General features: G+C 34.6%; 2 protein-coding genes across 3 annotated transcripts; one reads left to right on the top strand and one right to left on the bottom strand.

Annotated features, from left to right (window-relative positions):
• Positions 1-5: 5 nt before the first annotated feature.
• On the top strand, positions 6-5,070 carry LOC138327942 (uncharacterized). Its single transcript, XM_069274430.1, has 3 exons — positions 6-708; positions 2,266-2,484; positions 4,158-5,070. Exons 1-3 carry the CDS (start codon positions 279-281, stop codon positions 4,778-4,780), a joined length of 1,272 nt encoding a protein of 423 aa, XP_069130531.1. The 5' UTR covers positions 6-278; the 3' UTR covers positions 4,781-5,070.
• Positions 5,071-8,612: 3,542 nt separating this feature from the next.
• Positions 8,613-13,555, bottom strand: LOC138327941 (uncharacterized). Of its 2 annotated transcripts, none has more exons than XM_069274427.1 (2): positions 13,398-13,555; positions 8,613-10,294 (listed from the first exon to the last, which is right to left on the bottom strand). In XM_069274427.1, exon 2 carries the CDS (start codon positions 10,288-10,290, stop codon positions 9,661-9,663), a length of 630 nt encoding a protein of 209 aa, XP_069130528.1. In that variant the 5' UTR covers positions 10,291-10,294; positions 13,398-13,555; the 3' UTR covers positions 8,613-9,660. The 2 variants fall into 2 exon arrangements, with proteins under 2 accessions (XP_069130528.1, XP_069130530.1); XM_069274429.1 differs by lacking the exon at positions 13,398-13,555 and adding an exon at positions 13,005-13,092.
• Between the last annotated feature and the right edge of the window lie 216 nt (positions 13,556-13,771).

Raw genomic sequence — 13,771 nt, 5'->3', positions numbered from 1 at the left:
ACAAAAATTAAAGCATTTTGCAAAAAAAAAAAAAAAAGTAAAATTGAATTCAAAATTTAACCGGACCAAAATTAGCATTGTAATGTGTTTCATTGTCGAGAAAATCGGTAATAAAGATAATTCCTAGTTAGGGATTGGGTACGGCAGGGAAAGGGAGCGGACCGGGCACGGCGTACGCGAAATCACCTCCTCTGATTTATAAGCGTCTCAATGAGCGAGATTCTGTTGTTTCGAATTCATCAACAAATCCAAATCAGACTGCAAACCGAACTCAAACTATGTCTTCGAACGCAAAACGTAAACGAACAGAGCCTGAAGACGACACTGCTCACGTAGAAGGTCGTAAAAAGGACACAGACGATAATGTTTCATTTGACATTTTCAGAGAGTTCCCTAGAAGTGTCAGTAATTTGATCAATCTAGCTCTGGACTCTCTCATTGATATTGATGAAAACTTTTTACCTCCCGTCACTTTAACACCAGTCAAGATTTTAATGTGCAATGCGGCGGATAAACACGAGGGTTTCTCATTTTCTAAGGCATATTGTAGCAGTGAGATGTATGGCACTGATTATGCATTTGGTGCTATCTTCAGAAAGGGCGTTAATTTACTGATTGATATGCTTGACAATCGCACACCAGAAAATCGACAGCACAAATACGTCCTGAGTCGACTGTTGCATTACCTACATGACATGAAAAACTTACGTAAGTATTAAAAAATGTCAATGAAATTATCATCGTCTTTGCAGGGCACGCACTAGATAATTCAGGGGTTAACATTACTATCACTGACATTAAATTCACCCCTGGACTACAGCAGTTCATGATCAGGAGAAAAAAACCTGACCAACCACAGGCCTGTACTGGCTGGCGACCAGTTCTCGCCGAGTACCAATTCTCGCCATCGCATCTGTAGATGTACGATTACCACTCAAATTACGTCAATAAAGCCATATTCTGCTAGAAGACACTTCCATTGTAATTTTAACAAAGAATTGTCTAAAAGTTTGTGTGTGATCATACAAATACACATGCGATGGCGAGAATTGGTACTCGGCGAGAACTGGTCGCCAGCCAGTAGAGACTTCCTTCGAAGATTGTAGAGAGAGAGAAAAAGACGCCCAACTTCAAAACAACACATAGCATGTAGTCAACCATACTCCAACAAATTTGTTAGTGGTATAGCACGATGAGACACTTTTGAATCATTACGTCCAAAGAGTCAGCAATTAATGTCAGATAAAAAAATAGGCTGACCAGTGATCCCTCATGTTATGGGAGTAAGTGAACAACCATCATTCAATTCTTATGATGTACATTTAAGGAACAAATTACATGTACCTGTATTTTCTGCTGCCTTCAGTTTCACCAGGGGTAAATATAAAGTCAGCGATAGTAACCCCTGGAGCATTGAGGATGACCCATGAGAATAGTATGTGTTTGACTCCCCAAAATCTGTCTCGACTCTTTGATTTGAAGCACGTACATGTCTAAAATGTATTTGTAATATGATTTTGACTCTTCAGATTTCTGGGAAATAATGATTTGACTCCTGATCTGCTAAAAGACTAAAGTCAATGGTCAAATTGCAGTCCGTATTTGTATTTTACCTTTTGATCACTTGTTCCAAGAATATGAGAAGTTTGCAGATAATTGGAATACTTTTGATTTGATTGATAGAAACTTAAATGTCATTGACAAGACACACAGCAGTTATGCCGCATGTATTGATGATGTCACGTAATTGTCTTGTGTGTGTGATCTCTACCTGTCTTACACCCCTTGTGTAAGAACTAAGATTATAGAGTTATCTTCTTCGTAGCAACCACAAGATATCCATGTGTAGTTTGAGAGAAAACTAAATCTTTTACACATCTACATTAGACAATGTACAAATCTATAGTCAGATGTAAAAGTCTGTAAAAGGCTTACTCTACGTTACATAATACCTTGGAATTAATGTATATGTAATGTACTGACTCTAAATAAAAGTAACTTGACTCAACAAACATGTAAATATCAATTACACATCAATATATTATTACAATGTGATAATATACATTTTAATCCTATTTACTACAAAATGAATTGTATGAAGTATGTAATTTATTTCAATGGTTATATTAATTGTAAAAAAATTAAATATATAGGGTATCAAAATGTTTTCTAAACATTACTATTAATTAACACCCAACTACATGTACATAAATATTGTATATGAGTTATGATACAATTTTTTACCTCTTGCCATTTATATTTCAGATTTGAAGTCACTGGAATCAAACAACCTCACATCTTTAACAGAAGCAGAATTGACAACTGTGTTGGCGAATCATCTTCTTGTCAATTTATCAGCATCTTCATATTTTGTAATTGACAAACAACACAAAGAGAATGAAAAATATGGAGGTGAAAATATTCATTGCCCTTGTGAAAGTGAAAGGTGTCAACCATCTGGATATTTTGGGGACACAAGTTTAGGTATGATTGACATCATATAGCTACTTTTGTATGTTTTAAATACCGGTATGTATGTAAAAGGAGCTGGTTTGTACATACGGTCTCTGTCACTCAGCTGATGGATCATGCTTCTTTAGCTCAGTCAGTAGAGCCGTAGTTTTTTACACTGGAGACCTGGCTTTGATTCTTGGTCGAGCCCTCAACAGGAATCGTGAACTTTTCCCTGTTCTTCTACATTTACAGTGGAACTCGGTTAATACGAACTCGAAGGGACCGAAATAAAACTTCGAGTTATCTGAGTGTTCGAATTAAGCGAGTTCTCATGTCTACTGACGATATCTTTACTTGGTATATCTAGACTAGTTCCATGTTGTAAAATGATGTGAACAATCGAGATGTCAAAATCGCCGATGGTAGTTGCTAAATTATGAAAATAAAACCGAGATATATATTTTGAAATGCTGTTCTACAGCACATTTATGAAAAAGAAAATCGGCATTTTCGGCGAACTCGTTGTCCAAAAAATCTCATTTCGAGTTATAAGAACATTTTATGTATGATTTTTGTCATTGGGACCCAAAATTTACTTCGTATTATCCGAGTTCTTCGAGTTTTCCGAATTCGAATCATCCAAGTTCTTTAAACATAGATAAAGAGGGAATTCGGCCGGGACCGGCAAAGTACTTTGTATTAAGCCGGGTTGTCGAATTATCCGAGTTTGTATGAACCAAGTTCCACTGTATATTCAATCCTTAGCCTAGATATTTTGATTATGTAGATGTAGAATCAAATACTTTTCAGAGGCCTGTATTAGCCAAGTGGTTAAGTGGTTATACCTAAATTACCACTAGCCCTCCACCTGTGGATTTCAAGTTCTAAGTCCTGATATTATTAACAGATCTTGGCTGTTAATAGGACATAAGCAAACAGACATAACTCCACAAAACTCTTCGTAGATTACTGCATAGTAGCTTAATTTCTCAGGTGGTTTATTCACATTTTAACTTTAAGCACTTGTGAATTCTAGACACAGAAACACCAGTGAAATATGAAGAAATTCATTGACATTTACTGTAACGATAATATTGTTGAGTCTCGAAATGTAACATCCACTTATATGTCTTGTATAGGAAACATTGACACTGAGAATTTAAAGCACTTTACTTGGACTCTACCAGTATTCGTGACAGGAACAGTAGTCGTGATTGTGTGCACATTCTACTGTGCATCCAGATTTCCGAATGTCTGAAGCTGCTGACGAATACTTCATGATGGAAATTGTTTTGTTTTTGTGGAAACAATTTTTTTCCTGAAATGCAAACAATTATTTGTTCCTCAAATCACGACTACTGGTAGGGTCCCAGTTTAGTACACAGCAAGGTTCCTAACCAAACAATTTAAATATCATGATCCTTGGATATTATTATTAAAATTTGGTTAATCTACTATGAAATGTGTCAAGAAAAAGATTTTAAGTATCATTTGTTCAATTCCAAAGGAAATGAGATGTACAATATTAAGTTTTGTCAAATACAACAGTATAAAAGGAAATCATCAGATATTACTGATATTTGACCATTAGTGTTTGTAGTCTTAAATGATTTCATTCTCATGTACAAATCTTATTGATTTTTCTCCATGTTCTGTGATATTTGTAACAATTTTATGGAAACACAAACATTTTAATTTTTCAGGCAATGGGTTGGTTTGGCATGGAAACTTGGACATCATCATCAACAATGAAGTTATAGTTGATGTAGAGGCAAATGAAGACAACAGTCAAAATGATAATCCAAAAAGACATTCGTTGGTCAAAAACCAGTCTTGCTCCTTGTCAGGACATCACCAAATCATATCAGAAACAATCGTATTCTCATTTCTCCAAAAACAGAGACATCCAGAAAGTGACAACTTCCTTTTACCCTGTATTGCTGTTTCAGCCCAAGACCTAGTCATATATTTCTATGATTCATTACATGACGTTCTTTTGGAAAGTTGTAACATTCCTTTGCATGGAGTCTTCCCTAGCCCAGCTACTGGATCTGTGAACTTGATTGCTGTAGTTGTTATATGGCTGGTTGTGAATTATAGATATCTTTGTGATGGTATTGTGGACGAAATGAAATCCACTAAAGCTGGGTTTTTCTCACATGCAGAATCTAAACTCGGTATTTATCACAGAAATTTAAGATTCGGTGATGTAAGACATGCTTTCCAACAGTCAAATGATGCCTCAGTAAATCTTGGTAGAGAAAGACATCAACATCCTGATTTGAATGAAATGAAGATAAGAAAAAACTCAATCCTACCTATATAAGGCAACAGGTATCTGTGTGTTATGTGTTTAAGCACCAGCTCTATATGGATTCATGTATATACTCTTTGTGATAGGTCTGTGATTTGCGATAATTAAGCAAGGATACTATATAATATATGGTACTAGTACATATTTAATGTGGTTTTATAAACAAATAATGAGAGCTGGTAAAGTATTGAGATGATGCTTAATGATAACTAAGCCCACTAATAGTATTTTGCTTGCTGTTAATATATTCATCAGAATGCTAAGCAATGAGTACAATTTCAAATACATTTGTCAAAACAGAATTTCTCTTGTAGTTGTTTCTACATGTATATACCTAGATCAGGGCTGACATCCAGTTGACCCTTGACTTTCAGCAGTTTCAGAAGTCAAGTAACCATCTCAGAAATTTAAAGAGTCAAAACATATGACAAAGAATAAAATATGATTTTTGGGAGTCAAAAACATACTCCCAATGCCCTTTGAAGAGTTTACTGAATGCTCTGTTAAGCTGTTTAAAGGTAAAGATTTGAACAGTCCTATTTATCAGAGTTACTTCCCTTTGTTGCATACTGTCACAGCAACAGATTAAAGGGAAGTCACTCTGATACATTATGTGGATCAGAATGGGATTTGAAATGCAGAGAGACTACTAATACAAGTAAATGTAATTGATTAATTCCTTAGTTCAAAATACAATTTCAATCTTCTCAAGTTCCACCCTAACAGGATTTGAAATTTGCCTGAAATTTAATGATATTGTCTTAATTTAGTGGTGATGTTTTTTGGGTTAGTCTGAAATCGAAGATGGTCGCCACAGCTGACATCTTTAAAAACAACATTTTAAACTTCTTTGTATGAATGAGGCAGTCATGTGATCATGAGCTGATAACCGTTAGTCAAATTAAACCCCTTTGTACCCGTTGTTTCTATCAGTGTTCTCCCTTAAGGATATTGTCCAGCTGGTCCTAAGGAACGGTTGACCCTAAAAGTTACTGGTCCTGACTGAAAGTTACTGGTCCCGACTGAAAGTTACTGGTCCTTACAAAGCAATAGTTTACTAACAAATATCCACTTATCTGTTTTAGTATCGCGCCGCTCTCAACAAAGTTGACTGAAATAATTACGGTTAAACCATAATATTACGAAAATTTGTTTTGTACAGTGTGATCTTCAACCTTTCTACAATGCTACTGCTATTTTTGTTTTGTATATCTTTAGTACTGTATCAGACCTGGACCAAAAAGTTGCCAGTCAAAGGACCAGTTGTATGGCAAAAATTGTCTGCCCTCCTGTAAAGTTGCCGGTAACGGGCAGACTGACAGGGGTTAATTTTGAGCGCTGACAGTGATACTCATATAGTTTAGGAATGTACTGTAGTACAACATGAGATCCTGGTAGGATCTTCGCGCCAACCATTGAATAATCTATATGTTGGTCAAAGGAAAGATAGGCATATCTCTGCTTTTCCATTCTTTCCTTTAACTAGCAAACTCTATAAGATAGTCTTTTGTTGACCATCTTGTCTTCAAATCGGTCTCAAAATGAGACGTTAAAAAACTAGAAACAAAGAGGAACCTACATATGAAATGTGAAAGAGAGTCGACATCACTCAGTAGTTTTGGAGAAATAGTGCTACTAACATCAATTGCGAAAATCTACGATGATTTATGTACATGTACTATTGGTCATCTGAAATCTGGACCAATCTTAATATGCCTCGTGCATAACGAGCCACCAAGGAGAGCCTACACGTGGAATATCTATAGAATTCTCTTCAGTACTTTCTAAGAAACGGCAAACTTCAATGGTCAAAATCAAAGATAGATACCTGTTAGCCATCTCGTTATCCGATAAATCCCAAAATTTGTTACGCATAACTCGGCACAATAGGGTACCTATATACGAAATTTGAATGAGATTCCTTCAGTAATTTCTGAGAAATAGCGATAACAAATTCAATTGTCAAAATTCAAGATGACTGCCTATCGGCTATCTTGTTATCTGATCAGCCCAAAAAACAACGATATGCACAACCAGGCTCCATGTTGAACTTACGTCTTTTTGTGAGATATCCCACAGAAAATTTCCGAGAAAAATATCGATAACAAACTCCAATTGTCAAAATCCCAAATGACAGTCAATGGTCGAAATTCAAGATAGATGCCTATCATGAATTAATCGTTTTACATTGTCTTTATCTGACCCAATAAACTTGTTTCAAATTGATTAAATTGGTAAGGTTTAACATTGTGTGTTCTAAGACGAAATTGTATTATCCATCAGATGGGATATGCTGGACGAGTGGGATGTCTAGATAGTAATTGTATTACTATTTTTTATAAATTATGTATTAACGATTATATGTATTTAAATTTAAGTGTCCGCTTTCTTCATAGAAAGTGTCCGCTATACACATTCAATTCGTACAATGATTTTAATTCAAAAAGATGTCTTTTTGTGTCCACTATACTGTATATTTCTGTAGTCTTCAATTCTACTGAAAGCTTATGTTTTTTTCGAGTGAAAGTACCGACGTTCGGAAAATTTATTTGTGTCCGCTGTCCGCATTGAGGAGGTGTCCGCTATATACATGCCATTTATATAGTGATTTTTGTTGGGGATTCCTAGCACTGTCCGTTATGGACAGGTGTCCGCTATATAGAGGTGTCCGCTATTGCAGGTTTGATTATATACCAATGTAACAAAATGACCTATAGTCTAATATAGTAGTGATATGGAGTGTGTTTATCATCAAATGATCTAAACATTTTAGGTGGTTTGTTAAATCATAAAAATTAATACAAAGTTGTTTGATGAAATATGTAGACACTAAAAAACTTTATTCCAAATGATTGTTGACAGAATACTGTTAGTTGTAAGGATTCTAAATTTATTTGGTTTAATTATCAAGATAAGAAGAGAGAGTTTAGCAAAGCATTTCCATACTAACACGCTCCGAGAAAAGATTTTTCGAAGAAAAAAAGTACTGTCTTCATTCAAAAACTTCCTATTCTGTGTTAAAATGTTTGACTTATTCTAATTGCGACAATGTTACATGCACATGTGCCATAACAGGACGAACATTTTGATATGCTATTTGTCCTCAGTAATAAAGAATGGATGCACTGGAAAGTTTAGCTTTCTATGCCTTATGTCTGTTAAGATGAAAAATATACCCGAAGAAATCACTTAAAGATGCTCCACCGCTGATAAATGGTATTTTTTCACTATAAAAAACAGGAGCAGACGATTTAGTATTTTTCTTCAGCTACAAAAGTAGTACTTACTTTACACCATTACCACCATTGAAAAGTTTGAGCTTCTAATTTTCCTTCAAGTTAAAAATATGAAAAATAATTAATTGCATCCCGAAAAAATTCCGTGACACTATATCCTATATGGAATGAAGTATTGATTGCGCATGTACCAAAGGCGAAATAAATTATTTTATATTATTTTTTGTGTTAATTAGGCATATATATGCAAGATTAAACACCAATTATTGTTCAAATGATTAACATCATTTATGCTCTGTCGGCGGTGGAGCATCTTGAACAATTACAATAAGACTGTAAAATGTGATATTAACGTGTAAACCACAATTTGGCTTTATGATCTGATCGTGTGTGTTTCATCGCGCTGTAGATGGAGAAAATATAACCTTTTAAGCCCTTATCTGTATTTATAAAATTAAAATATATTCATTGAAAATCTTGTAAGTGTAATTGTCAAAATGTTGGTATGTTGTGATAGTAAATAAAATATTAAAAACTCTTCTTGATTCGTATGAACATAACGGCATATATACCCTTGCGACCCTGTCAAAAAGTTCTAGAAAGTCATGTAATTTCAATATATATTTTATTGCAAAAGATGGATGACATAAAAAAAACCACGAGACAAACTGCTGTTATGAAGCAATACACACGTAAACCAATAGTTTGTAAAAATATAATGGGAACAGCAAATTCTCTAAATAATGAAATATAGGTATCTGATGCGATGAAAGGTTTGAAATATACAAAAGCATAGCACCAATATATTGTTATCAAAAACATAATAAAAAGAACATGGACATGGTGTCTTATACGTTTGTCCCTTCTAATTATATACTCTATTTATACTAGGAATCAAAATAAGGACTCCCATTATATGAAGCCCAGGAAAACGTTAGGACATAGGGTGAAATGATAACACAATGATGTCAGATTTAATGTAAAGAAATTATGGATAGAATAAGAGTATTCAGTAACACAATTGATGATTATCAAAATACAATGTTATATATGATAATACTACAACTTATAGCTTCCGTGTAATTTTGTCATATACAAAGATAGAATATGTGTAAATAGTAACACAGATAAACTATGTACACTAAAAAAACCGCTACTACATTGTACATGAATTGAAATGTTGCACAATCATTTGATTTTGAGTATGATTTTCTAAATCATTTTGATTATATGTCCATCACAATTGTTGATTAAAACACACATTAACGTCGACGAAATGTCAGTACAGAAATTAGGTATCAGGGAAAAAAAGCACCTGGCCTACTCGTTTATCATGAGTTTACATGGATCTTAATGTAGATGTTCGGTTAGAAAGTGATTTTTCTATCGAATTTGTTACATAGTAGAGATACAATGTACTGTTAACCTGCTAATTACCTTGATAAAATCAAATTGTAACGCAAAATTGATTTTAATTAAAGTAAGTTGCGTAATAAAGAATTCACGCATTCACAACAATTTGATTTCAAATACCAGCAGAGAATGATATTAAATGTTGTTAGAAAATATATTTTAGAGCAAAGTTCCTAGTGTGATATATACATACATTGTAACGGCGTTATACAGTATGGAATTGTTTTGTATGACTTATATTGCCTAAAGATTTGTAGAATAGCCTGGGACGGGATTGTCATAGGCCGATTTACCCTCTGGAGCGCTTACAGTGTCAGCAATTGTCCTACTCTTCCCATTATTGGCCTGGTCCCGGAAGTTATGCGCAAACATTTTCTCCTCAGGTGTACGGTACCGGAAGCGGTAGGTGAGACAGAACATAGCCAGAAGACCAATGAATACTGCCGTTGCTATGACAGCTATGATGGCATGTGTTTCGTATTTCTCAGACAAACTTTCGTACTTTGGTCCATTATAGTTGATCAACCGTAAAACCTGGTCCCGTGATTCGCCGCCATTGTAGATGATACATACGTAAGCTCCTTGGGTTGCAGCGGTGACCTTTTTAACCAGGAGAGAATATCCCTCGATTCCATACATGGACTGAACTTTGAAGTTGGAATCGTTGTGTTGGTCCATGAGTACTTCCTGAGACGGCACTGTCCAGCGTCCAATCTCTCCCTGCTGTATCATGGTCACACTATTGTTACAATGCAGCGTGACTTCTGCGTCCATGCTTACGAATTCGCTCCAGTCCACGTCATCATCGATATTTGACGACATTACCAGTGCTGGCAATAGTAACAGTAGGTACCTCATGTTGGATTCTGTCATTTTTCTGGAAAAGAAAAGCGATTTTGGAACATTAAATTGATTAAATCAATGTCATAATGAGCCAATTCCCATGATAGTCCAGGGGTTTCTATCAATGCCTTTACATGTATTTCCTGCTCTGGAATACGACATAGTAAAACTGAAGGCTCTATGTGCGACAACAGCTGAGACGGATATTTTGGTCATTTGATATGCATCAAACTGTGGTTAACTGCATGGCTTTGGAGTTGTGCGGCACTAGTACTCTTTACATGCTTTTCAAAAAAAGGTTTTGTAGGCCTGTGATTACTCATAAAATGCTTTCAGTTATACTATGACATATAGTGCAGGGGTGGATATAACGACAGTAAAAGTAACCCGTGGATTATCGAGAATGTTATAAGTCATGAAGATTTTTTTAGAAGACATTTTGTTCAATAGTGCTCATAAGTGACTAGTTCTTAAAATGTCTTTTAGATGCTTTCACAGGACAAATAAAATGTAAAGGAAAACTTAAAGAAAGTACGTTTTCCATATGTACTTGTATTATCATACGAAAAAGGTTATGTATTTTCTTCCTGTCTTCTATTTTTCCTCAATAACTTTCAACATTTAATTAAACTGACATATGTTTTTTGTTTTTACTTAGTCAATCAAAAATGAAGTATCTTTTGTAGCCAATCAAAACTGAAGTATCTTTTGTAGCCAATCAAAAATGAAGTATCTTGTGCGACGTCATTTGTGATTGGCCAAGTCTAAACTAAAGACTGTTTTAGACTTTAGACCATTTCATGATCTTGGGGCCAGGTATGCTCAGACACATTTCACATTGATAATGGTGCGAATGAGACGCCGAATATAGAATACAGAAGTCCATTTTCGAAAGGAAAGGCATTCTAATATACACAAGGCAAATAAGAATATCGACAATTCTGAGAAAAGTCGCATTATCTCTAATACCGTAATCGCTATGAAACTCGTACTTTCTCCATTCTAAATTTTATCCAAAGATGCATTTATCAAGCCTTATATACCAAACCGTTCCGTGTACACTTTAATCAGAGACTGATGCTTTATGCACAAGGAAATCAACCGTGATAAAATATGAAGATAAAGAAAAAAAAAGATCTGTTACATTATATTACAATGACAAATTTTCGTAGCAGACGATAGCCATTTTGAATCATTAACGTCAAATCTATCTAAAAAGACAAAGAAAAATGACCATACACGGCCACTTGGCACCCCAAAAATATTCTTATAACTCAGGTGGTCTTTATTGAGAGTTGGTCCTTAAGGCAGGTACGAAACTTAGACATGCAGTCACACATATTATTCATGTTTGACAATGTATGATCTGTGTTTGTAGGGTACTGAAGGTTTCACCGGATCCATTAGTTGGGATTTGTAATGAATTTATAAACGTAATACGATATACTAAAATTGTATTACATACCAGGTGTATGGAAATTGTATATTGGTATTGCAAACTGCTCATCAAAACTACGTAATAGATATAAGGCTTTTGTTATGCCACGGTAAAACATTTGAATGAAGGTATGTTTGGAAGTATAAAAGGAAATGATATAGGCATACATAATGTAGATTGTCGCCAAGTAGATACATACTTCAAGAGTGCTTTGTAGTGTTATACGACTTTCATCTAATTAATGAAGGGATTCCTTACCAATGATAATATGTACTAGATGGGTATTGCGTATATAACATGACTACGATCCATCTCATAAATCTAACTATTGGTGGGGAATCCAATGTCAGTGCCTATGCACGTATGTGATTTTGTATGAGAAAAAACAACAATTTTGTTTATGCCGAATGTGTTTTTCTTTCATAAAGTATATAGCGGTTCGTCGAGGAACAAAAGCAAACATTTAACAGAATTTTATTGACTAGTTGCGTTACCCTTGTTGTGTACGAAGTATATTCATGCATACTAAGCAGAAGTGCAATGTTTTATTTATTTCGTGAATTTTAACTTGCACTGGGAACTGGGCAACACACGTACTTCCTCCATAATATACACAGAATGGATAATAACTACATACATTTGTACGTATAGCATCGTAGTTAGTCATTAGTTAAAATACCGATATAAAGAGGTAAAATGTGTCATTTAATAAAGTAGTTTTTGGTAATATTAATATGTTTGACTAAACCTTTCCTTGGAGCTTTAACGCTTTGATTTAAGTTCACATCTCTTGAATGAGTATTGCCAACCTTGGTCATAGTTGTCTGTTTGTATATAATTATTAATATAAAAATATATCATTTCTAATTGTTATTTAATATAATTTATTGCCATCCTTTTTCAATATCGATAACGTTCTAAATGACTCTTAACTTGTGAGCTTTAATTTACGTAATATGACAATACACCATTCCTTTAAATGACTGTTATTTATTATAAATTATTATCATCCTTTTTCAATATGGATCACGTTGCTGGAATACACGTATGTACTAGTCCTAGCTTGTTAGCTTTACGGAAGATGGCAATATACCATTCCTAATTGTTATTTATTATCATTTATGATCATCATTTTTCAATATCCTTAAAGTTGGTGAATTAAGGATGAGTCTTAGTTTGATATCGTTACGTAATATGACAATATACCACTCCTAATTGTTATTCATCATCATTTATTATCATCATCTCAATATCTTTAATTTCAATATCGATAAAGTTGCTGAATTAAGTACTACACAAGTCTTACCATGTGAGATTTACCCACTACCTACATGTATAGCAATACACCATTCCATACACGACTTCCTGCACGTATACAGTGTGTGTTTACTTTACGACTTCCTGCACGTATACAGTGTGTGTTTACTTTATTAGAAGTGTATATCATTACTTACCTCGCTGTCTGTCTAATTGTATACATCACCTTACAGTTCAAGGTATCTCGCGATATGCATGGCCAACGATAAATTTCATAAACTACATACCTATTTTTATCAGAATAATCGTTGAGATTTTTAATATTAAGGTCAGCTTTGTCATATTTTGTATCAATCTTAAAAGAAAGAAGAAACTTAAAATATGTAGTCAAGATCCTCCTTATCATGAATGAAAGGTGACAGCAGTAGAAAATTCGTCTTACCTTCGGTGTAGGAGCTCCTTGCTGAACAAGATGTTGTTTACCTGTCTGCTGTAAAACCTGTTATGAAGAGTTTGCTATTTAAGGCACGACCAGGTAGAGTAGGGTGTAAGGGAGGACAGGTGACACATTGTGTGCACAAGTTTCTTTTGTGACCTTTTGACCCCGACCTGTGTGAGGCAAACATTAAGCCTACAAATTATTATGTCTGAAAAGCTCGGAGAAGTTTCTTTTTAAAGAGTATCGGAGGGATACATTAAATGCTGTTTTTATCGGAGTCAGCAGATTTAGTCATGAATTAACATGGATTTAATCGACAGATTTAGCCATACATTATCATGGAGTTAGTCGACAGATTTAGCCATACATTATCATGG

The sequence above is a fragment of the Argopecten irradians genome, chromosome 7 (genome assembly GCF_041381155.1).
Source record: "Argopecten irradians isolate NY chromosome 7, Ai_NY, whole genome shotgun sequence".
NCBI lineage: Eukaryota > Metazoa > Mollusca > Bivalvia > Pectinida > Pectinidae > Argopecten > Argopecten irradians.
This window is presented reverse-complemented; position numbering and strand designations above follow the sequence as displayed.

Excerpts from the sequence above, each read along its gene's own strand:
- LOC138327942 (XM_069274430.1), top strand. The coding sequence starts at position 279 with ATGTCTTCGAACGCAAAACGTAAACGAACAGAGCCTGAAGACGACACT. Across the intron at positions 709-2,265 it reads ACATGACATGAAAAACTTAC|ATTTGAAGTCACTGGAATCA; the intron begins GTAAGTATTAAA and ends TTTATATTTCAG. Across the intron at positions 2,485-4,157 it reads TTTTGGGGACACAAGTTTAG|GCAATGGGTTGGTTTGGCAT; the intron begins GTATGATTGACA and ends TTAATTTTTCAG.
- LOC138327941 (XM_069274427.1), bottom strand. The coding sequence starts at position 10,290 with ATGACAGAATCCAACATGAGGTACCTACTGTTACTATTGCCAGCACTG.